General features: G+C 39.1%; 3 protein-coding genes across 3 annotated transcripts in view; 1 reads left to right on the top strand and 2 right to left on the bottom strand.

Annotated features, from left to right (window-relative positions):
* The window catches only part of il11ra (interleukin 11 receptor, alpha), a 50266-nt gene extending 40876 nt beyond the window's left edge, over window positions 1-9390 (bottom strand). The window contains exon 1 of the mRNA XM_037116487.1: window positions 9239-9390. The gene's annotated coding sequence lies outside the window, so the exon portion shown is untranslated. The remainder of the gene's footprint in view (window positions 1-9238) is intronic.
* Window positions 9391-15771: 6381 nt separating this feature from the next.
* Window positions 15772-20258, top strand: si:busm1-57f23.1 (uncharacterized protein LOC368621 homolog). Its single transcript, XM_037116494.1, has 5 exons — window positions 15772-15924; window positions 16088-16230; window positions 19594-19745; window positions 19863-19964; window positions 20120-20258. Exons 2-5 carry the CDS (start codon window positions 16146-16148, stop codon window positions 20213-20215), a joined length of 435 nt encoding a protein of 144 aa, XP_036972389.1. The 5' UTR covers window positions 15772-15924; window positions 16088-16145; the 3' UTR covers window positions 20216-20258.
* Window positions 20207-23986, bottom strand: LOC119029579 (high choriolytic enzyme 1-like). The gene is made up of 9 exons (XM_037116492.1): window positions 23878-23986; window positions 23319-23334; window positions 23170-23232; window positions 22894-23034; window positions 22544-22661; window positions 22276-22454; window positions 21916-21997; window positions 20957-21084; window positions 20207-20727 (listed from the first exon to the last, which is right to left on the bottom strand). The coding sequence occupies exons 1-9, from the start codon at window positions 23944-23946 to the stop codon at window positions 20720-20722; spliced, it is 804 nt and encodes a 267-aa protein (XP_036972387.1). The 5' UTR covers window positions 23947-23986; the 3' UTR covers window positions 20207-20719.
* Window positions 23987-24329: the final 343 nt, after the last annotated feature.

Genomic DNA, 24329 nt, shown 5'->3' with positions numbered 1-24329 from the left:
ATGAGTCCACTCCTGTAGATGAACTAGCCAACTAAACTGCACAAAATGACGCACAGGTCCTCTATACATCTGATATTAAAACATATACAATATCTTGAATCCAGATTGTGCCTTCACATGTAGCCATACTTCATACATCATTAAAAGGTTCTAAGATTTATAATTCCCTCAAAAAATATCTCCATGTTGATCTGCTGTTCTGAGATTGTTTTCTTTTATGTTCCCGCAGCTTCTGTCACATTCGTTAAATCTATTGCTGAGTGTTGAAGTTGCCATGCATGTGATGACAGATGACACAATGTACTACCACTGTGTCGCCTAGAGATGTTGGAAGGACAGAGAATGGCACTACATCTAAAGTGAGTCTGGTCTGGTCCTTTTCAAATAAAAAATCCTCCTGAGACCAGGACGCTAGAACAACACAGGACAACTCATATGAGATATTAGTGTGTCCTAATGCCACTATTATAGTGCGGGGTGGATTTTAGTTTTGTTTAGTTTTAGTCAGTTGAAACTACTTAAATGTTTCCACTGGAATTAATCTCTACACTGACAACAAGACAAAAACACAGACAAAAAATGAGAATTTTATCAATCCAAACTGGAGTGTGAACATTCATTCATCACAGAGGCATTGCTAGCGTAGTCATGGCTTCCTTCTCATCTGTTTCTGTCACCTGCCTGCCAAATCAGATATGATCACCATGCTCCATAACATCTATTCGCCCCCGTAACGCTCCATGAAGACAACAAACACATGCAGGAGCGAGAAGCGAGGGAGGGAAAGTGAGGGCAGCAGACAGGTAGAAGGAGTGCAAATAAAACAATAAAAAGGCAGAGGAGGAACAGGGACAGAGTGATTACGAGTGAGCGAGGCAGAAACAAAACTGAAAGGAGAAAAGGCGAGAAGATAAAGAGAGGGAAAACAAAGAGGCTGTGTGTTTAAGGTTGAAACAGGTTCACACTTTCGTAGGTTGTCCAACATAATTATGTCATTACATTTACACACGCATACGCACTTTTGCTGCCCAAGAGACATCATTGCTAAATCATAACTTACTGTGACATAATTCAAACAGACAAGTCTATCAATTATGTATGACCGGAGCAGTAAAAATAGTTGCCGTGTTGCTGCAGAAACACATGAACACAACGTTTTGTCCACTAGAACACACCATCATCTCAACTATCAAATGCTTCTCTCTTTTTGGTCCATCTCACACTTTTATTGATTTGGATGGCACGATCATCTGAAGTGTTGTGAGGTGACCTTTTCAAACAAAGGTTGGGCTGTTAAAAGCTAGACCACCCATAGCCACATTTGTCAGCATTAGCTCAAACTATCCAAAGCAACATTAACAGGAGTGTTTTTAGTCTGTGCCAGTCATCTTAACTCATCTCTCATCATCTACAGATTCTTCTCTTTTGTCAGCACTCAGTCAGCACAAATGGATGTAGAGGGGTTGTTTTTATCATTTGAATGTTAGGTGAATAACTAGCTCAACGGGCTACACTCATTTCTCTTTGAGTAACTGTTCAGTGTGTTTCATGCTAAACTGTTAACAGCTAGAGTACAAAGAAAGACGTACAATCCTTTGAGAACTGATCAAGATCCAAAACACACATTTTAAGATATTTAAAAATGAACAATAACTTTCAACCAGTTTATTTAAAAATTAATTGCCATTTCAAAAACTTCACTTTTAGACACAAGAACACTCGTACTTTACTGAAGTCCATTCTCAGTCTTGTAGATCATAACTGACTAGTGATGTAACTGTGTCCTGCTGGTATGTCCAGGTGTTGGACTGAGATTAACGGTGAGAACAGAGAAACTTTCCCCCCCTCAGCAGATGAGTGTGAAAACAAACTCTGCACATACATCATTCTGCAGAGTGAAGCTCAAACATCCGGGTCAAGTAACAACAAGCAACTTGCATTTTTGAGTAGAGGGGGACTTTAGATTTGCCACATATTGGAAATGTATTTATTCATCTTATTCAAATACACACATAAGCCTATGAAGAGGGACTATAACTCTTAAAAAGCACCAATGGTGTATATAAAAAACAATTAATATTCAATATATTGCAATACCATAAATCACTTCCTCTAAGGGCTGCAACAATTAATTATTTTCAATTATTCTGCTATTTATATGAATAATTTTGGCTCATAATGTCAGAAAAAAGTGAAAAACGTTTAACACATTCAAAACTGTTGCTTGATCTGACCAACAGTCTACAATCCAACAGGTTATTTGAAGAACAAAATATACAACTGCCACAAGATCAAGATCACTTTACATTACGAAACAATGAATCAATTCCCATCTTTTAATCTACTAATCAATTCAATGTTTCATCTCTATTGAAGAGACAACTTGTTTTCTACAAAGGATACATGCATCAATACAATTTCCTTCCAATGGAAATAATGAAACAAACATAAAAATTATGGTCTGCTTTGGCCTGCTTATTCAAAACTAACTCTTCCTCTTGTGTGGTGCTACAGTGATGAAAGCTTTCGTAGCATTCACTTACTCATGCAAAAAGCTTTCACAGATACACAGCAGAGGAGTGTACTTACAATTATACACACTATTCATAACAGGGAAAGTTCCTTTTCAACCCTGTGTGCCTCAGTTGGGGATATGTCCGAGAGCTGATGACACACTTTGGAGAATCAGAGGTAGCAACCTTGAAGCAAGCAGCCACATCCCTGAACATTATCTCTTAAAGCCTCAGTGACAGAATGAGCTGCACTGTCTCAGGTTTAACCACGCTGTAGTCTTTCTGGCTCAAAGCCATCACTGCCACAATCTTAAGAGACTGGACAGACGTAGCCATAGCAAGTTAGTTGTACTAACTTTGGATTGGATTGATGATTGCTGGTTCCATATCAATGTGTCTCTGTTGTTGTGGTAGTACTTGTTTGGGTGCCAATTACCACTGACACACATGTCAGGAAATCCACAACTTTCAACAGAGACAGACATGAAACCACTACATAAAGACAAATATAAGGGGCTCTCCCTTTAGCTCTCAGATCTCTTCAGTGCTTCAGAAATGTGTGCGACTGAGACAGCAGCAGTACATTACATCTTCAAATAACAAGATGTGGATCTGATGCTCTAATTTCATGTTAGACACCAGGTTAACAAAGAGACCATTTTTTAGGACAGCAGTGACGGTAAATATGAACACCTGCAGGGTGGGAGTCAACACTCAGCAGCCAAAATGCTGGTACAGTTTTTGCCACAGCAGCTTGTAAATCAATCCACAGTATTCTTCATGCTGGTTTGGCAAGTAGGCACTAGTGATTTGGATGTAGAATCTTATACCAAAGCAATCAATATCATGTTTTTCCAGCACAGACTAATATTCTGCCAAGTTCTAATAATCTCCCCAGTTAGCAGTGTTTTCTCAGTCAACAGTTCACTGGATAGAGAAGTTACAGAATATATGGCTAACCATAGATTTTTGCTTATACTGGCAAGTTTGCAAGCATGTCAAACAAGAAGAGCAAATTTCATACACATACGGTCATTAATATTTGAGATATTGATACAACATATACAAACCTCCCACTACCTCTTATTAAATAAATTGGCCAATGGTAGCAGAAGTCAGTGAATTTAGGGTTAATCCTACGCCTTGTCAAATAGATTTAAAAGTTTCCTGCAGCGCACATCTGTAGCAGTCCACAGGATCTTAAAACACATTTGCATGGGAAGGAAGCACATTCTTTACATTTATCTTTCCTCAAACTTTCTGAGCAAGCAATTTACAAACCTTGCCACCACAGTTTCATAAATGATGAGGCGTGCTTGAGATCATGTAAATAGCACTATACTATGGATGAAGACTGATTATCAAACAGATGATGGGTACTAGCGGGTACGTTAAAATAAAGACAACTTTGAGCTCATTCTGTTTAGAGATGGATCCATTACCTAAGTGCAGTTTGAAACTTCATACTCATACAGCTTCTTCTCTAACAGTTATTGTGATGGCACATTAAGTTAAATACACAAATGCAAAACGAGGTGACCAAAATGTGACCTCACCTAATCACCTAAAAACAGTTTCCACTTGAGCTAATCAGTAACAAATATGATGCCATCTTCTGGTCTCAAACTGTAGCACACAGACAATATTTCTGTATCAAACAGACAGGAAAACTGTTTTAGTGACACAGTGAAATAAAAGATGAAGGACTTGGTGACTCCTTTTTGAAAATTATAATCATCCATAACACTCAAATGCAAATTTTAAGCAATTACCATCTTAAGTTAATCATAAGTCGTTTTTGAAATATGTTAAAAATCTTCCCAGAGAATACTAGCTAAGAGTTAAAACAACAGATACAATGAACAACAAGTTATTTGAATAGTGAACTAAATTACATAAATAATGCCTTTATTCTAACTGAGGCGATCCAGTCACATACCTGTGTTTACAGGTATGAGAAAAAGATATGTCCTGATGTTTTTTCAATTGGTTTAATTCTTAATGCTGATTAATCAATTAAAGATTAACCACAAACAACCCTAATTGCAATAAAGCTGCACCAAGCTCTGAAAGACTTTTGTTTAACATTAATGCTTCATATCTTTTTTGTCATTATATGCACCTAAACATTCTTATCTTGAATATATCTTAAATTCCTTGGATAGGCATACTTGCATTATAGTGATATTTACGGTATTTATCCATCATGCTATGAAATATGATAACAGGCAAGATGAAGATTATGTGAAATGATGGTGAGATATTTCCAGACTCTTTGGCAAAAATACTTTCCTCAATGTGAAACAGATGCAGCAACCTTCAGATGTTTGGCATCAGTTCCAATATGAAAGAGCGGGTATAGGGTTTCTTTGCTGAGCCATTATGTATTTAATCATCTGTCACCCATCATACAGGGACAGTTTTGTATCACTAAGAACAGCTTTAGCAGTGCAAGCAGAAACTAAAGTCCTCACTGTCTAACAAATAACACACTTTCACTATCACCACACTATCGCTCTCCTTTAATGGTCAGTTGACCTCAAAAGGAAGCCACAGCTTCAAGCCACAAGATCAAGTGGCTTGACCTTGTGGCTTGGAGCTGTGGCAATTGTAGCAAACATAGACAATCATAGTAAATGAAAAAAATTAACAAGCCAGGTTGAGATTAAATAATTTTTTACTGTTCCGAGCAGAAAATCCTGAACAACTGAGCAGAGCTCCTGGTGAAGTAAGTGCACGAACAGCAGCACAAAGGAGGAGAAACACCCCACTCTAGGCCCCTCAAAGTTGGTTTAATATCAAGAGCTGGCTCTTTCTGTCTCTCTGTCTCACACACACACACACACACACACACACACACACACACACACACACACACACACACACACACACACACACACACCACGAACAGTATGGCCTCAGACCTGGCAAGCAACACTGAAGTTCTTGGAGCAGCTTTCTCTCTAATTTAAAGTTGATTGCTGTGGGCCCTCTGTGTGTGACTAGTGAAATATGAGTGTGGAGAAGCGAGTATGGAGGCTTGGACTGAGTTTAGCTCTGTGCGCCAGTGATTATGTGAGTGTGCGCTTAAAAGTATTGGATCTTCTGAGTTTGTGCCTGTGCATATATACATGCATGCGTGAGTCTGTGCAAAGGTCTAAGTGGAGCTTGTGCATACTTGTGTGCAAGCGTGTGCGTATGTGGTTTTTGGCCAGAGCTAGCGCAGAGATTGGACTGCCAGTGGGAGCTGTCTGCAGGGAACTGAGCGAAGTTGAACAGTACCTTTTCTCAAACTTGAATGAGGTATTTCGAGGTGAGTTTAACTGAACTGAGCTCGATTAAAATGTTCACATAAGATTACTTATATTTTTTTAAATATTTCATAACTTAAAGTTGGCAAAAAAAGTGTAGATGTAAGCCATGTTTGAAATGTCACTATTCTCAGAAATCCTAGTACCTTGGATTTCCCTTTTTTTTGTTTTGTTTTTTTGTTTTTTTAAATATCCCAGCAGCCCCTGAACCAAAAAAACACATTTGTTCAAGGAGTTAATTTCTACATAATCTTTTGACAGACTTTTTGGTCACAATGTTTGTGAACAAAAATACGCTCCAGTTTTCCTTTTATAGGGACAGAGGACATGGGAATCCATGGGTGGACTAACTTCCCAGAGGTAAACAGTGAGGTGCCTGCTGTCTCTTGTTTTTTTTCTTGCTCTGTGTACATTTAGTTTCACAGTGGTAAAGTGGTCAAGAGTGAAAGAGCTGATGTTCTGTTAGACAGTTTCAAAGCCAGCTTTCTTTAATGTGAACCAGACAAGCTAGAGATTAAAACTAAGGAACGTCTTCTCGATCAGGGCCACCCAGTCTGTGAAATGTGAAATCCATTAACAGTCAACACTACTGTAACTGACAGAGATACTGCAGGGAGTGGCCAGGTGTTTGGCTCCTCTCTCCACAGAGCTCATAGTAACTCTGGTGAGGAGCAAACAATCAACTTTAATCACCCTGCATAGACTCAACAGATAAAGTGAAATTAGCTGAATGGTGAAAGTGTGATCCAACTGGGAACCGCTAAAAACCTGGGACATATTAGCATGGCAGGGCTGGCTGCCTGTCTTTCTATTTAACCACCGCAGGAGGAAAATTGCCTCCAATTGGTCAACAGACAGCCAACAAACTGCAGTCTGAGTGTAAACTCTCCCAGTCCATTTTGTCAAGCAACCAACAGTGACAAACCATTTGTCTACAAGAGAGGGAATGTCAAAAATTAGTCAATGGGGTGAAATGTGATTGGGCCAATCCAACTCAAACAGCCAAATGTAACAGAACAACTAAACCCCCAAAGATGGCAACACATGACAAACTCTGCCCATACCAGTAACAGCCTGAGCCACTTCTGAGCTTATTACACCAGACTAAAACCTTTAATTAATCCATGAATTCCCCTCTTTGTCAACATTTAAAGCAAGGAGTAAGAGTGTAAGCCACCATTTCATGACAAAGAAGTTTGTACAGCTTTATAATAGTTAAATTTCAGTGCTATCAAGGTTCCTAAACCAAAAGTTTCCAGACTCTGGCAGCCTTAACGTCACATCTGCATTTACAGAATAATTCTATACCGACAGCAAACAAAGTGTATTGTCACTTTGTGCCTTTGATTCATGATTCATTTATAATTTCGACACCCAAAGACAACAAACTGATCTGAAGATGGGATTGCTTCATTTCAAATACTAAACATTTAATCTAAAAAAATAAAGCATTTTACATTTTACAGTTGATTCAGTCAAGCATGTTTCTAATCTTAAAACCACAAGACTTCAAATTAGGCATTTTCAAAACTTTTAAGACATCACACAAACCCTGAAATGCTTTTCATTTATTCTTACATGTGTACATTCATAAATCGTGATCCAACTAATAATATATAATGTGTAATTTTCTATCAAATTAAAAAATATATAATAACAACACCAACCAAAACCAGCAATCCAGCACAAAGTCTCAAAAGTCTTTAACACATGAATGAAAATCTCTTTCAGTCGCCTATATTTTCACTCTGTCACAACAGACTGGCCTGGTTGATAAACACGATCGTACACTGACGTCACATTAGGATTTGTGGCTAAGGGTCAAAATCTGCCACTGATCCGCAATGTGCAATGATACACAGAGAGGCAACAACACAGATTTAAATCTCCCTCCTAGACAACTAAACCGTGACATTCTTAGTGGCATAAAGCTATTTAAGACATCGCATGAACTTTGACCCAAATTTTGCTAAAAGGAATTTCAGAGAGCAATAAACTGAGCTCATTTTGAGCAAATGCATTCACAGCCTCGTCTCTCTGCCCTCTCTTCTACCACCTACCTTCCCTCTCCTGCCCCCAGGCTTCTTCTTTCTGCTCAGTCTGTTTGCATTCCTGTTGAGCTCTATTTAAAGGCTTGATCACTCCACTAGCTGGAGGAATGCACATCTGTAGGGAGACCCCGTCCTACTGTCTCTGTTTTTTTTCTGTCTTACTCTCTCTCCTGCTGTCTGTCTGTCTGTCTGTCTGCCTGCCTGTCTGTGTGTACAGTGGTTATTTCTAATTGCGGGCTGAGTGCATTAACCTTTGCAGTTGCCCTTCAACTATAATTGTGCATATAAATATAAAAAAAGAGCAAGACGAAAACTGCTTTTGTTTATAACATCAAGCTTTCAATGCTTCATCTACACACCATCAGGCAATAGCAAAGCCAATGCAACATCAGTGCTTTTAATTGAGCTCTCTATAGAACTATGACTAAATTACAAATATACGGTGGTGCATACACGTAAAGGTACGGCTTACAAATTGGCACATAACATAACATATTGCCAAAGCTACGAGTCTAGAAGAGTTAAAGGTGCATTATGTAGTTTTGGGGAAGACATTTTGAGCAGAAGAGAAAGATCTTCATTAACTGATATTTTTCAGCCTATACAAACGAAATAAACAAGCTCTCTTTGTGTGCATGACTGAATAAACTTCATAAACAATCTGACCTTGAAAGGACAGCTCAATTTCATCCTGTTTTAATTTGTTTATGTGTGTCGGACCCTGCCACCTGTCCAGCTTCAAACAATGTTCTGGGACTTTATTTTCCTCTAAGAACAGATTCATTCAGTTATGGAGAAAATAAACACTTCCAAGTTTGTATTATTACCTCATCAGTGTTGTAAACATTTCAATTCTGAGTTCGAATTCCTTCTCCAAAACTACAAAGTACTCCTTTAGTTCATTTAAACAACGTATTACATTTTAAATTAAGCCACATTTCTTTAATAGTATGTGATGCTTTGCTTGTGTGTCACCACTTTCTTCATACTCTCAATTAAACTTGAACCCAAAATCACAGCTGCAGCGACATTTTTCTTCAGTTCTCAGTGAAGAAAAAAAAAAAACATGTTCAGTTTATCCCATAATTATCAGAATTACAATTACCACACATGACAGACTGGTGTTACTTTCTGAGACAAAATGACAGCCCATTGAACAAAAAGGCATGTTGCCACACAGGCTAATGAGAGCAAACATGTTAGCTAGCAGCATGACACATCCCCACGGTGAACAACATTGGAGTGTTCCCCCCTCTCTTCCCTCCTGTCCCGCGTACTGAGGCGGATAAACTTTTCGGCCCCCCGCACGCGCAGCTTCCCCGCCGCTCGCGCCCTCCTCCCCGGTTTATATCACCGAACTTACCTTGGAAGGAAATCTCCCCGAGTCAAACAGGCATTATTATATTGTCGCCTTCCATGGCTGGGAGTTTGTCGAGTTGTTCTTCGGCTCCCCGGAGAGACTGGAGACGGGCTAGCGGGGCAGGAGAGCAACAAAGTCGGACAAGGAGGAGGAGGAGGAGGAGGAGGGGAGAACGGAGGCCAGACAAGTCGGCCGACGCCTCGTTGGAGGAGCCGACTGTCAATCATTGGGCTGAGTGGGCGGATCCTGACTGTAAAGGGATTATGGAGGCTGAGCTATCAGCACTGATCCCAGGTCTGAGGGCTGAGGAATGTGGCGTGGACGAATAGATGATGGTCTCCAGCAGCAGGATTATGATGCTTCTCATATTTGCGTCACCTGTTGACTGAAATTTTGTGGCAAACAGACATTGAAAGGTGGTATTGAAAACTGAATGTAGAACTTCCATTACAATGATTTTAAATCGTATTAGTTTAGTAACTATTGCAGTGAGGTTTTTTTTGTTTTTTGTTTTTTTTATTGAGGAAGCTCTAGCGTATTTTTTTTCTAAATTGAATTTAATACTCAGAATTTCATGAGTGTATAATCACCTCATTTCATTGTTTTTTAGTTGCCTTATTATGAGTCTTTTATATATACGTATTGCATATTGCACCACCATGTTTTCTATAGTTGCCCAGAATGGACAAACCGAACACTGGCTCCAGTGGGGCCTTTTATGTTTGTCCTGTTTTAAAGAAGACACTACAGGAGTTGCTGAGGCGAGGGGTATTCACTAGGTTGCAATCTGCAACCTCAAGGCTAGATGTCACAAAGACACACTACACACTGGACCATTAAGGAGAGGAAAAGGCTTAAATAGAAAATAACAAAAAAAAAAAAAGGTTACATAAATAATAGATAAATAAATAAGTGTCAAGAAAAAACACATTTGAATAACATGAATTATCTCAATTGGTGGTAAGAACATTGAGAACATTAGGGACAATTTGTGTAAACAGTGCTGTCTCCCACTAATTGTTTACATGTGTGTACAAAGGCACTGAATATAGCAATGATAGTAGACAAATGCTGTTTTCCTCAATCCGCTCATTACAGTCCAACAGATCATGACTGACTGTCAAATAATATGTCATTGACCTGTGATGGAATGTAACTAAGTACATTTACTCAAAGACTGCACAAGTACAATTTTGAAATACTCATGCTTTGAGTATTTTTCATTTTATTTATATTTTATACCTCTTCTCTGCTACAGTTCAGAGGGAAATATTGCACTACATTTATCTGACAATTTTAGCTTCAAGTTACATTCCAGATTAAAATAAATCAACTCCTTATAGATAGCCATATTTATTATCATTTGTAAATTTACTTCCACACTGTTAATAACGGCATGTTAATTTTTGTGCAATATTATGTTCATATGTATATAGGAGTTTATTCTGTTATATTCTATTTCTTACCTTTTTAATGGTATTGTTCATTTTTTACTATTGTTATTGTTTTTTTTACAAAAATACTACTGTCCTTTGGCTGCTGTGGCAAACAAATTTCCCCGTTTGTGGGACAATAATGTAATACCAATTCTGATTCTGGTTCTAATGAATAAAAAATATTTTATTGTAAATCAAGCTATCAGCAGTAAATAATGTAGTTAAGATTAGCTACATCCTGTACCTGGTGGAACATTAAAGTAATAAACACCTTGAGGCATCAATAGTTATCACAATGATACAATAATACATTGAATCTGGAGCCAGTAAGATAAATCATGACAATGTGTTTTTGCCTAAAGGCCCTGAAAAACAGAAACAAAACTGTGAATCCTGCTGCTTCAGACAGGTGTCTGATATATTATATCATTCATGATGTCGCTCACCTGTTCCATGATGAGCAATGAAACACATTAAACCCATTAATGTTCCCAGTGCTCTGTGCATAAGCAGACAATAAACTGGATGACTGTGACAGCTCATTATCCAAAGCGGTGGCCTTTTGTCCTCCCTGGTGAATGTAGATGGAGGTGGAAAAACACATCCATCAGTGCAACGCCGTCTGATACACAGCCTCAAAAAATGCCCATAGAGTAGAATCAACACCTCTCTGATACAGGTTAACAGAAATGAAAGACTTTCAGCTTCACTAAGGTAAGATTTACTGCAGGGGGTGTCGCGTTGGACTGAGTCTTGCCTTTAATCGCGCATGGTTTAATCACATCATGCAGATTACATTTAAGATTTAACTGTTCAGAAACACATGCCTAAATTACTTATTTTTCATGTCATATATCAATTGTACAGTGTCAATAGAAGTGTAATTCCATGGCCATAATGATATGCTAAAAATGGTAATAAAACATGTTTTAACTATACTATACACTTAACAGTGTTTATGACTCAAAGAGTTATCTTGTCCATTTGTAACCTCGAAAAAACAGTTGCAAGAGTACACTGTAGTAGAAGGCTGTGTGCTCAATTTCAGGCTGTTTATCTGAGCAGTAACGTTGACCTTTGACCCGCACAGACTGCACAGCAACAATCTGGATGAAAGCTGTGGCAGTTGGTGTCCAGTCCACTCATTAGGCAAACAAAACTGACATCAATTATTCCGTAGAAAAAAGGGGGATTTTCCATTTTAAACAAATCCAGACACCCCCGTGCTGACCCTGAGCTGTCAGCGGCAGCTTGGAGGATTTACAGTACGTCTCATTAGGAACAGGAGGGCAGCGGATGGCGACCAGGCCGAGAAGAGAATTTTGTTTTTCATTCCCATATCATCTTTGAGTAATTATTTTAGACTTTTTTTTTTTTTTTTTTTTTTTACATTTAGGCTGCATCAGAATGGTGTCTGACGCCATGTTTTGTGGACTGGACTGCATCTGCTCGTGTTTTTTTTTCTTCTTCTTCTTTTCGTCCATCTGCAGGGCTTTTTTCCTTTCTTTATGTCCATCACCAAGTTTATCTGCCCGTCCATCTGCTTTACTGCATGAGTCAACGTACCTGTCAGTCTGTTCCCCACCCATGCTTCTTCTCACCTCTTTATCTATGCTTCCTCCGTCAGATCTTTGTCTATTATTTGGCTATCTGTGTTTATGTTTCTGTACTTCTAACTTTTACATCACTCATCTACACCGCTCTTATCTTAGCATGTCCATGTTCTTGTGCATCATGACCCTAGGCTCCATATTCGCGATTGCAGTTCTGTTTGTTTCTATTGTGCGTATTGTAAAATGTTTAATAGGGAGTAAATTCTCTTTCTCTTTGCTTATAATAGGAACTGTAAATCGATATAGATTCGTAACGTACAGTATGCTGCTCATGATTTATTGTCTGACAGTAAGACAATAGCACATTCAATCTGGTCACCAAGCCTCAGTGCTTTCCAAATGGAATTTAAATCATGATGTTTATTTAGTGCGTTCAGATTTCTTTGTTATTAAACACAACGGTCAGTGCATTGCCAGACTATGACAATGCAATAATTCATTCTAGTCAACCACCTGTTGCATACTGCAACACAGTGTTGCTTCCCCCTGCTGGACTTTCTGAATCATTACACAAAAAATGTCAAATCTGCAGGCCGCAGAGTGGAATTTGCATGAAAACCATAAACCTCAGGACGTACCAGATTTTTTGTTGTAAACCTTTGTAAGCTTTATTTCACTGGATGTAGGTTTATGCTTTTTGAACATGTTCATCAATAAGACACATTGTGAAACTTATTATATTTTTTGTAATTTCAGTCAATGAATTACTGGCTAATAATGGGAGACAATTCACAAAAGGATACGAACATGATATTGACATTTCCAGAACATGACAAGCCACAGTAATGTACTGTATTCTTTATAGTAACCAGTCACAATTGTAATGTAAAATACAGTATTTTGAAGTAAAAATACAACATGATGATGTAATAACCAATAATCTGCTATTATTCTAAATTCACAGTAATTTACTGGAAGACCCAGACTCAGCGTTCCAACAGTGCATTCATGGTTTCCATTGCGAGGAAGAAGAAATATGTTGTATGTTACATGATCCAGTGTTCTGTGAGTTCCGTCAGCCTTAGTTATGTTGGATTAAAGTGAAGTTTCCTAAATACTAAATCCAAAGCAGGAGTCACACTATTGTTGTATATGACCCTCCATCTCTAAGAGGACTGAGGGGAATCCATGACAGATCAGGAATTTAAGAAGATGTCACTGTGAAGACTGCAAGCACTATAGAATGGATTTAAGTGTTTATGTGCATATATGAGCTCTTTACCTAATGACAGTCCTTATTACATCATCCACTTGTACTCGAGTAAAAGGGAAAATGATGTTGTATAATGTAACTCTCGTAAAAGCTCAAATTACCCATAAGAGCAGTCTTAACTGCTACTTCTCTACACTCAACAATCAAAAGTAATTTTCTAGCAGTAATTGTACAGAACTATCGCTGTTAAAAGTCAGTCACAGTTAACAATTCTTCAGGAAAACATATTGGATCTTGGTGCAGTTGGGTGTTCTGGGACAATGATCCTAAATACACATCACAAGTAGTTAAGTAATGGCTAAGTCAGGCTAGAATTGAAGTTGTGGAATGGCCTTCACAAAGTCCTGAGCTGAACCTTAACAAGAACATGTGGACTGTGCTGATGAAGCAAGTCCCTGCCAGGAAAACAGACACATTTAGCTGAACTTCACCGATTCCTTCAAGAGGAATTGTTAGAATTTCAGCCAGAGACCTGCCAGGAGCTTGTGGATGGCAATCAAAAGCACCTAACTGAGTTGAAAATGGCAGAGGGACATTTTACCAAATGTTCGAATTACTGTATGTATATTCTTGACCCAGTAGGTTCAGTCTCAATTTTTAGGAGGCCTATGACAAATTCAGATCTTTTAGGAATGTTTTTTTTGTGTTCCTGTCATTCCATCATAGAAACATGAGAGCTGGAGAAATCATTGAAACCAACAACTGCAATAATAAATAAATAAAAACTGAACTGGAACCCCATCAAAAAAAAAAAAAAGAAAGAAAGAAAAAAAGGAATCATTGGTTTCTTAGTCAGCGCTGCATAAAATGGGTTAAATCTTTTTTTGTCCTGCCAACTAACAGTCAAACAAACATTCGTATACTTCGTATACTTCCAACAACTTACACCCACAGTCAAGAGTTAAAACTGAGAGTCACAAGAGTGGAAAGTTTCATGACATTTTATAAGCCTACCACTACCGAATGCAAAAAAACACTGTGGTTTTAACTGATAAAAGTGGGCATGAGTACTTCATCCTCTTGCAGCCCACACAAATTCACAGTGGACATTGATACAAATGAGATTGTCTTGTTGTGCCTATCAGATCCTGTTTTTATAGTTGTTGGTGAAGATTCTCAGTAATCCAGTTCATGGTAAATTGCTGTATTGTAAGCAAATGGACTCGGGGAGTTGAAGGCAAAGTCCAAACCCTGTGTGGGAGTGTCCTTACAGAGATGTTAGGGCCACTTGTGAATCCTTTACCCAACTGACATCCATGCAGGTCATTAGGGCTAGGTGGGTCCAGGTGTGAATGTGTTTTAAGCTATCGTGGGAGGAAACTCTGGGCAGCATTCTAAGTGGGTGATCCTTAGTGTCGTAAGCCACCTTTGGGTCAACTTCAAAAGGCCTTTTCTCAAGCCAGTGTTTGGTTTGTCCATTCCGGGCTACTGTAGTAAGGTTGAGGGGCAATATGGCGGCTTCTGTTGAGGAGGATCTGCTCTCTCTGTAGATATAAAGGACTAATCCATACCCAAAAAAAACCCCAACACAATGATTCTTCGTTTCAGGTGAATACACACGAACAATCACATAATTATGAAGATTTAAATAAGCTTATAGCTAACTCTAATACAATTAAGATGCTGTGCACTGTCCCTGTCAAGCAAACAAACAAATACACAAATACATTTCTCACTCTAACCCTCCCGAAATCCAACACACTGGACCTTTTAACAGTTGAAAACTAATCAAGTAATTGTAGACGTAGGAACCCTTCCTGTGTCAGTCAGCCAAACCATGATCCCGTACAGTTCATTCAGCCTCTTCCACTCTGTTCCACCCGCTGACGTCTGTGCATTTATTCACTGCTATCAGAGCAGTTAAAGCACATGATAACAAATGTTCTGGACAGGACGTTGGTGTATCTAGAGCCGGTGTGCAATGCGGTTCAGCTGCGAGCTATAGTTTGCACTGTGACTCACCACACGAGTAACCGGCTGAGATTGAGTCAGGTCTCCACAAACGGGCCCCCTCCACTCCTGTAAAGGAACCAAAGAAAAACCACTCACAACCAGCAGGCCACACACCCACATGACACACATGAATGCGACCAAACAAAGGGGCCAGAGACACAGGCACGCACGCACACACACACACGCACACAATGGCTTACATCTGACACCCATCATAACCGACCCTCCCACCTACCCGTCTCATACGCACTCTGTCACACACACGCGTGAAAGCCGCTGATGATGTCACTGGCAGGCAGTGGGTGGGTGTGGTCTTCACTGGGTTGTTAAACATACCACAGCTTAAATGCTGAACAGCCACTGCCATTCACCGATGACACCCTCCCTCTTTCTCTCTTCCTCACTCACTTTACTTCTCTCAGTCCGGCTCCAGCATTCACTTGGTGAAGTCCTGTTTTTTACGACAACAGAAAGGTAAAGACTTTTAAAGTTGTTTTTCTCTTTGTAGTAATTTTTCACAATATCTGCCTCTGTCACAGAATTATACGTTTTTTTCAGTAACTATCTTCAATGTCTCCCACTTTTTCTTTTTTCTTTTCTTTTTTTTTTTTTTGACTACTGCTTTCATCATCTGAAGCATTTTCTGGAGATTCATCCTTCATTCAACTGCGCAGTTTTGTGGTTGATAAGAGAAGATGTCGCTCCCGCTGACACTGCTGATATGTACAATTGTCCAGATGTGTATGGCCGATGTGCCTGTGGAGGAAGTTGTCACAACAAGTGAGTACTGAGAAAATAGGAGTAAAGATAAGGGGAGTTGCAGAATGACAGAAGAATGAGACAAACATTGTAAGACAGGTAAAAATATTTTTGGGAGAACAGACTTTGCAGCTTGACAAGTCACTCACAGCAAAAGCTTCAGACACTTTAATATGCAGATGCAGATTAAAAGGATCCCAAAGGCTCCACAACCACTAGTTCCAACTACTTTTACTACTTTTACTACCCTGCTGGTTACAGCACAATCCATACCACTATTCTTCTGATCTGGATGAGACTTTTTGGGAGGCCTTATAAAGGAGGATTTATAAAAGAGGAAAGAGGAAAGTACATTAACTTAGGACATGTTCTACTTGCAGAACACTTTGATAAAGTGATATGCAGGAAAAAAACGTCAAGTCATGATAAAGCTACATTATTTTACATCTATTGCAGGGACAGCCAACCAGATATTCTGCTGCTGGGACTTAAATATTTAACATATTGTACCATGTGATGTGTGTCATGATTATGTGTCATGACAGGTTGTTCAGGTTGATATAAAGGACGGGTGTGTAACAGTGGCTGCCGCATACCCATCCATGTCAGGAACGTGACTACACTCTCGAAAACCAGACAAACAAAGCAAATGTGTCTCTGTTCAATTCAACTTCTTACACCCTATGTCATTTTTAAACAATGAGTTTGCATAACAACATGAAAAGAATATTTAGGCAGTAAATAAAAAGTAAAATAAAAGACACAATTATTAACACTGCAATACAAAAAATATATTTCCAATTGTAGGAACTTCACAAATAAATAGAATGCTATAACAGTGGTAGCTAAACTCTTGTATGAGCAGATTACCCTGCTTAATAAGTCATGTGACGCTCAGTAATAATGATTCAGCCTTAGATGTGTGGACATATAAACTGTGTGCCTCTATGATGCAATGGCAAAACAATATGTGCATTTATATGAGCAGTCTGTAGAGAGTGACTCTCTGCTGCCGTCTGGTTGGGTAGAGTGAGTCAGAAAGTTTGGCGAGGCCAGCAGTCAGGGAAAGTCCTGATTGGTCAGATGCGATTTCATTTGGCAGCGTTGAGTTTGGTTTGGGAGTGTTTGGGAAAGTCAGTACCTACTCGCCCAATTTGTCCAACGCCAGTGGCTTCTGTTTGTAAAATGTTTTTTTACTGAGCAGAGAATCACATTCAGATTTGCAAATGGCAATCAGTACAGTAGCAAGGTATATGTTTAATTAATAGTACACACGTGCATATGGTGTATTTTAGTGGCACAGGATACAAATGTAATACCCTTTGGAGACATTTCACATTATACTGTTGTATTCGATTGATCTTACATAATGTTAAGTCCTATATGGAAGAAAAGGATTGTTGCATTGACCACAAAGAGCTGAAAGATTCCAGTTTGTTGTCCTGATGTGTCGGGTATGATATGTAACAGCTCTGATTACGCTCACACACTTCAGTATGTTTTTGGACTACAAGGCAAAATGAGCTTCTGCACTTAACAAGGTGGGGATGGAAAAAGAGGCCAAACAGGATTTTCAACCAAAGCTTCAGTGTGGATGATGTCAGCAATTATCTTGAAAATGAGCATGCTGACATCAGCCAGCTAACATTTTCACAATGGCAATACTATTACAATTGTACTTAGCAGGCATATTATTTGTCACGCTGCCCATTTTAGCTCAGCATGTTGGCGTGTTGCTAATTAGCAAAAATGATATCAAACCTGATGTTGCAGATAGTGCAGGATCATTAAAGAGATAACAACTCACCATGACATGGAGATAATAGAGATAAAAAACAGGAACGAAAAAGTGCAACCTTAACGTCTCGACACTTTCTACTGGCACAACTCCGAGAAAGTGACAAATGTGATAACGTTACTTCTTCCTGGTGTTATATGCAAATCATTTCTAGCTTATTTCACTTCTGTTGTTGGGACAGCCAACCAGAAGCACTCTAACAAGTGTCACTGGGATTCAAATATTTAGCAATTCATCATGGGTGGGACATGAAATTCGTACCAAATATAATGGTAATGCATTCAACAGTTGTTGAGAAATTTTACTGAAAACCACAAAAGTCAGGCTCCTGGTGCTACAGGAAAAGCGAGGGGATCTCTAAACCAGGAAAAACGAATGTCTATACAAAATGTTATGCTAATCCATCTGATAGATTAGAAAGTATTAATGTTAATGGTTGTGTGCACTGCAATCAGTAAGTAACCAAGGCCAATGGGATGCACCATGAATATCTGCTCAAAAGTCAAGCTTTCCAATAGCTGTAAAGACATTTCAGTTACGGAGGAACTGACTGTCTGCACATATTTCTCTGACAGGTTATTGCAGTTCAGTCACAACCAAGGTAAAGGACTGACAGACCAGCATTGCCCTCTCTACAGCTACACTTTTATTTTTGTGTGGCTAAAAGCTGTTACTGTATTAAACAAACAAACCAAAACCAAAACCATTCTGATTTGCTAGGCCACCCAAGGAACAGGAGCAGCCACTATTATCTCTAAATTGTTGTCATCTTTGAGAGACACTTGAGAAACCTGTTTATATCCTTGGCATGATGACTGGGGCTTGGTTTGTCAGAGCACTGAAAATAGTTTGGCAGTGTAAACACGTGTTAGTGTGAAAGTGGCTGAATCCAGGATTTGGTGATCTTACAGTTTCCAAGTACTTGATTGATGTTCTAGCCTGAAGTGGCAATTCTCAGAGTGAAGCTCAAAATATCCAAAGGGAAAGTATAACACACACGATACTAACATTAAACAGCTGACTAATTGTGTATTATGTTTGAGCAGAGGTTTGTGTTATATTGCGTAACTGTATGATTGTGTGCATTACCAACCCAGTTGCCAGACTTAATGTTGGCAATTCTAACAAACATGTATATGTCCAACTTTACATCTCTTTATGTTACAATTGTACCTATCTTTAGGATGAATTTTCTATTTCATACAATTACAACATTGTGCTTATGATCTGGTTAGTTTTAGGCAGAAAAAAAAAATAGTTAGGGTGAGAAAAAGATCATTTACCTGGTTCAACTTAGCTGTTTTTTTTCCAACAACCACGGCAGGAAAATGTCCAGACGTCTTGTCAAAAATATCCAGCTTTTTCACGCTACAAATGTTGAAACACCGTATTGAACAGTGGACTCTGGCTTGGCACACATCTAGCCTGTTAACCCACCAAAAACTCCTGACATAAAAATCAGCTCATGTAATGTGAACGTGATATGACACCTACTGTACAAATGTCAATATGGTATGTGTGACAAATGAAAATGTTTTAATCTGCCATCTTGATTGTTTATGCTTATGTCTTTAATTTCCTCATAGAAAAAGTGCATCTTCTGGGTGACTGGTCCGAGAGGAGTCCAGACTCAAATGACGTGAAGGAAGCAGCCCAATTTGCAGTGAGCATGTTCAACACAAGGTCCAAGAACAAGAAGGTGTTCAAACTGATCTCCATCACCGCTGCTCAGAGTCAGGTTAGATTTATGTTTCAACCAGCAACTTATATGCACCACAAAGCGTCGACACCATGGAGTCATATGATAGTGCCACAACATCTGATTGGTCTGTCTTCTATCCACTCATCCCATCAGGTGACTAATATGATCAACTTTAAGATCGATGCGGTCCTGGGAAAAACCAAGTGCACCAAGGGGGAAAACCACGACTTGGAAAGCTGCAGTCTTGAGAAAAAGGTAAATGAGTTTTGTGCGTTATGTGTGACTGTTTTTCAAAATTAGGTCTCAAGGTTTTCTGTCTCATATTCTTTCATAACACAACATGACCTTTTACAGTAGCTAAGAGATTTTTTCAATTCCCAAGTAATAGTTGCTATTTTCCTTCTCTACAGGAGGTGAAGTGCCATTTTTTGGTGGTTCTTGACCCCCGCACCGACAAATATGTGTTAAAGGAGCACAAATGCAAGCGAAACAAAAAACAGGTTTAACTTTTATTTTTTTTTTACTGATTTGGTCAGCAACCTTTGACATTTGTACCTTTGTTACATTTTGATACGATGTCAATATTCTATCAGGCAAAATGTTTTGCAGCTGATTTTAATTGGTGGAGATATGTTAGGATAAACGAAACAATGACAAATCATGGTCTCAATAAAACTAGTTTGGAAAAGGTAACACCATGATGTGTTAATTATTTGTGTTCTGTGACTGTGGCTGCAGTTGTGTTTTCTATTGCGATCCCTTTTGCCTCATTCTTGTCTTTGATGGTTTTTCTGTACTGTGTGTGCAAAGAGAACACTTGATACCATTGCTTAACATTTGAAAACAACAAATCTTTTCATTTACTTGGAGATTTAATAAAGTCATCAATCAAGATCAAGGGTACTTTAGGCGAAAGCTTTATATCAATATTTATTCAATTGGGATTTTGATACAGACGAATCAACAATAGAACTGCGCTCGTTGCAGAGCAGATTTGTATTGATTTTCTTTCAAATGTCTGAAAAGAAAGAAAGAGATGAGTCACCACAAGTTAATAGAACAATGCTGCAATGTGACCTCAGAGCTTAAATATGTTCTCAAACTCAAACATTTATGTCTGCATGGACAGGAAACAACATTCAGAGTAATACTCTATAGTTTGAATGTTGCTTCCTGTGTGCGACCCCTCACTCCAGCTGTTTCTCTAGGAGTGTCATTGCTATACATTTAATATACCATATACTCACTGCATTCATATAATATATTGATTCTGAGGATATCAATATCAGACATTTCATTCCTCTGTCCAATTGGCAAAGAGTCATCTGGAATGGGAGTAATGGTGTCTGCTCCGAACACTGACGCGAAGTTAGTCCTTGAAACAAAAACAGCAAAAGTGAAATGAAGTACAACTTAGACACTAATGAAAATGTTAAAATAAAATGTTCCATAATTTTGGCTGGAATAATTCAGTGTCATGCTGAAAAACATTTTTAACCAAACCACATAAAAGGCTTGGAATGAAATATTAAAGTTGCTATTTGTAAGAAAAGATGATTTTTGAGATAGTGACCAGCCCATCCTACAATCATGTCAGCGTCCATTCTCACATTTATCTCTGGAACTTTAGCTCCGAGTTTTAGCCTCTTTCAGCTCATTGTTTTGATTTTTATAGACTCATTTCTGCTGTTTTGGTTCAGGCAGCCATGCACAGTCCAAAAAACAGACAAAAAACATGGCACGTAACTGTTCTGATCGTAGTCAGCAAATAGCTAGCGAACAGAAAGCCTGCAGTGGATGATGATTTATGTTAGTTGGCATGATCCACCCTTTCGCTACCTGCATGTAACCCTTTTAAAATCCAGGCTGCTACTGGAACACCAACAACCAAGCTGGCAACATCTGCGCTGTAAATAGCAAGTTACCCTCACGCTAAACCGGTCACTATGGGTTCAAATGTAAACAAGCTAGCAGCTGTTTTTCTTCCTTTTCTTTTACAGGGATTCAGTCATTTTAATGCCAGAGCTCACCTCCCCACGTTCATGAACTAGTTCCCCCGGGCAACCTACCAAATGGTTGCAGATAATGGAGCTAGATTTGGCAATGTAAAACTAACTTAATCACAACATAAACAAAAAAAAAATGAATCAACCAAATAAAGTATCTTGCTAACAATAATACTATTAATGACCAAAATCGATCTTACCTTCCGTAGTGCATAACAGAGGAATAATCATATGGAGTGTACAAGTTGTTGGTGTCCGCTTTGTGGAAGTTGTAGGCATGTGCTGCAGAGAAAAAAAATCAATCAGTGCATACAATGTATAAATTCCAAGATCTGAGTGTACATGAACGAGACTCAAAGTTATCATACAGTAGAAATGTACCACAATTAGCCTACTCCTAAGTTGATTTAGGAAGCAAAACAACATAACAAAGTTGTCTGTTCTTTATACTACAAGTGTTGATGTATGTTGATGATGTTGACATACCACTTACACAATTAAGGTCTGGACTACATATTTAGCAGACAGCTGTTCAGTTGCATCGGGGCTTGGGAGCTCACCTTCTGAGATATTTTCCCAGTGAATCTTGACATACTTGTCCCTGTCACTCCTCGTATGCTCGTGGTGGAAGCCAAGCGCGTGGAGGAGCTCATGCTGAATGATCCCACGCTCGAGGCAGCCATACACCGACAGAGAAACCAGCTGCTCACCTCCGTCTCTGCCGATAGAAGACCAGCACCTGCGGGGAGAGGGGTTTAAATCCTGGCCGGGTCGCTAGTTTGTACTGTGGATCGCACAGGCTGAGACCTTCACTCTCTCCGGACTCACCCAAGTTCGCTCACGATGCTGAGGTAATCAGACTGGCCATGATAAGGAACAAAGCGTACGCAGGTTTTCTTGTGGAAAGTTTCCATAGCGTCCTTGATTGAGGCCTTCTCTGTGTCATCTGCAGTGAAAACAAGATTAAAGTCAGTTTATTGACTTCAGAACACGTGATACATTCATGATCAAGGACTTCTCTTGCAGAACAACTTCTCCTGAAAAATACCAATGTTATATTTATTTTCTATTAATATTTTGTACAAAGACAACTGTCTAAAAACACGTTAGGCTGCATTATAATATTAAGTGATTGGGCTTTGACTGTAATCCCCATGAATGAACTCTTAAACCCTTACAGAAGTAATCACTGAGGCTGTAGGGCACTTCAACCAATCCATTGTAGGATTTGCTCCACTTGCAGTGGCCGCTCCAGCATTTCATGGCATTCCTCTTCTTCGAAAGGGCGACGTCACCTTCCACCAGAATATGGCCGCTTCCTGGATTAAAACAATATGAGGGCTGATTGGCTAGAAGATGCACTGATTCATACTTGTAACATACTGATTAGCACAGACACAAGCATGACAAGGACACAGTTTCCACATTTGACTTCACAAATAAATCAAGCACACCTTTATTTGCCTCCAGAATTTTTGAAGTTACATCTAAACGGTAGGGCCTCTGGGTCGTCACTCCTACAATTAGAAGAGTTAGTCACCACACATAAATCCAACTGTGCAAAAAAAGATGTGTTAAACGTGTGAGAAGAAAAATCTGTTACCTTCACGTGGTTGTCCCTGCACAGATACAAAGGGAAGATAATCCGTGAAAATTAATGTACTGGTATATTCAAGATAGACATTTTTAAATTAATTTCCTGGTCTATATAATTTGTATGCTTAATATGTTGTATTACATTCTATTTTTGTTTCTTCATACAGCTCTACAAATCAGACAAAGTAGTATTCTACTTTTTTGTGCCTATTGTGTGGCTTGTATGCCATCTAATGTCCTCTGTCTCATTCCTGTTGTTTGTATTAGTCCATATTGGTCTAGAAAACACCTTTCTATGAGCTGATTCTTGGGAAAATGTTGTACTGTCAGTCCCAACAATCACTTATGCTGGTTTATAGGGCCATAAAGCTGTAAATGGGCATTCAGGAGGTTCTTCTTAAAATAGATGAGAATGAGTTGAGAATGAGATCATTGTTTTTCACAGAGCTAACAACTCTGGATGCTCGGAGCAATCTGCAATCTATCACGATGATATCGCTCATTACTGACATTCTTTTAGCATGTACAAATTAAGAGAGACGTATTTGCTTCGGCGTGTGTCTTACCGTGGAATCTTCTTGAGCCGAAAGGCCCAGCAGCACGGCCAGGACAGCAGAGAAAAGACTCAGCTTCATCTTCCTTGTGTTGCAGACTGACTGGCTGTAGAGACCTGGAATGATTTCTTTGCTGAACACGTAGCTTTCAGTCTAGCTTTTATGCAGACCAGAAAAGGGAGGACATGTAAACAGACGTACGGTAAAGGTGACACATGGTGACTAAACCAACATTTTAAAGAGAAGATAAGCTCCAGCAGGGAAACTCCTTAAATTCCAAGTGGCAGTCGGATGAGGCTTTGCAAATGTGACGCAAAAGAGCTCCATTATGTGAGATGTGTACTCACATGTTTACACGCATACATGTGTAGATGATAGTTTTCTTGATGAGAAAGCACTGATAATACATCGGATCTCCTGACGGCTGCAGTTCTCTGCTGAGGTCATTTGACATTTGACTGACA

This window comes from Acanthopagrus latus, chromosome 12, assembly GCF_904848185.1.
Source record: "Acanthopagrus latus isolate v.2019 chromosome 12, fAcaLat1.1, whole genome shotgun sequence".
NCBI lineage: Eukaryota > Metazoa > Chordata > Actinopteri > Spariformes > Sparidae > Acanthopagrus > Acanthopagrus latus.
The sequence above is the reverse complement of the archived record's forward strand: the minus strand, read 5'-3'. Positions and strand labels throughout refer to the sequence as shown.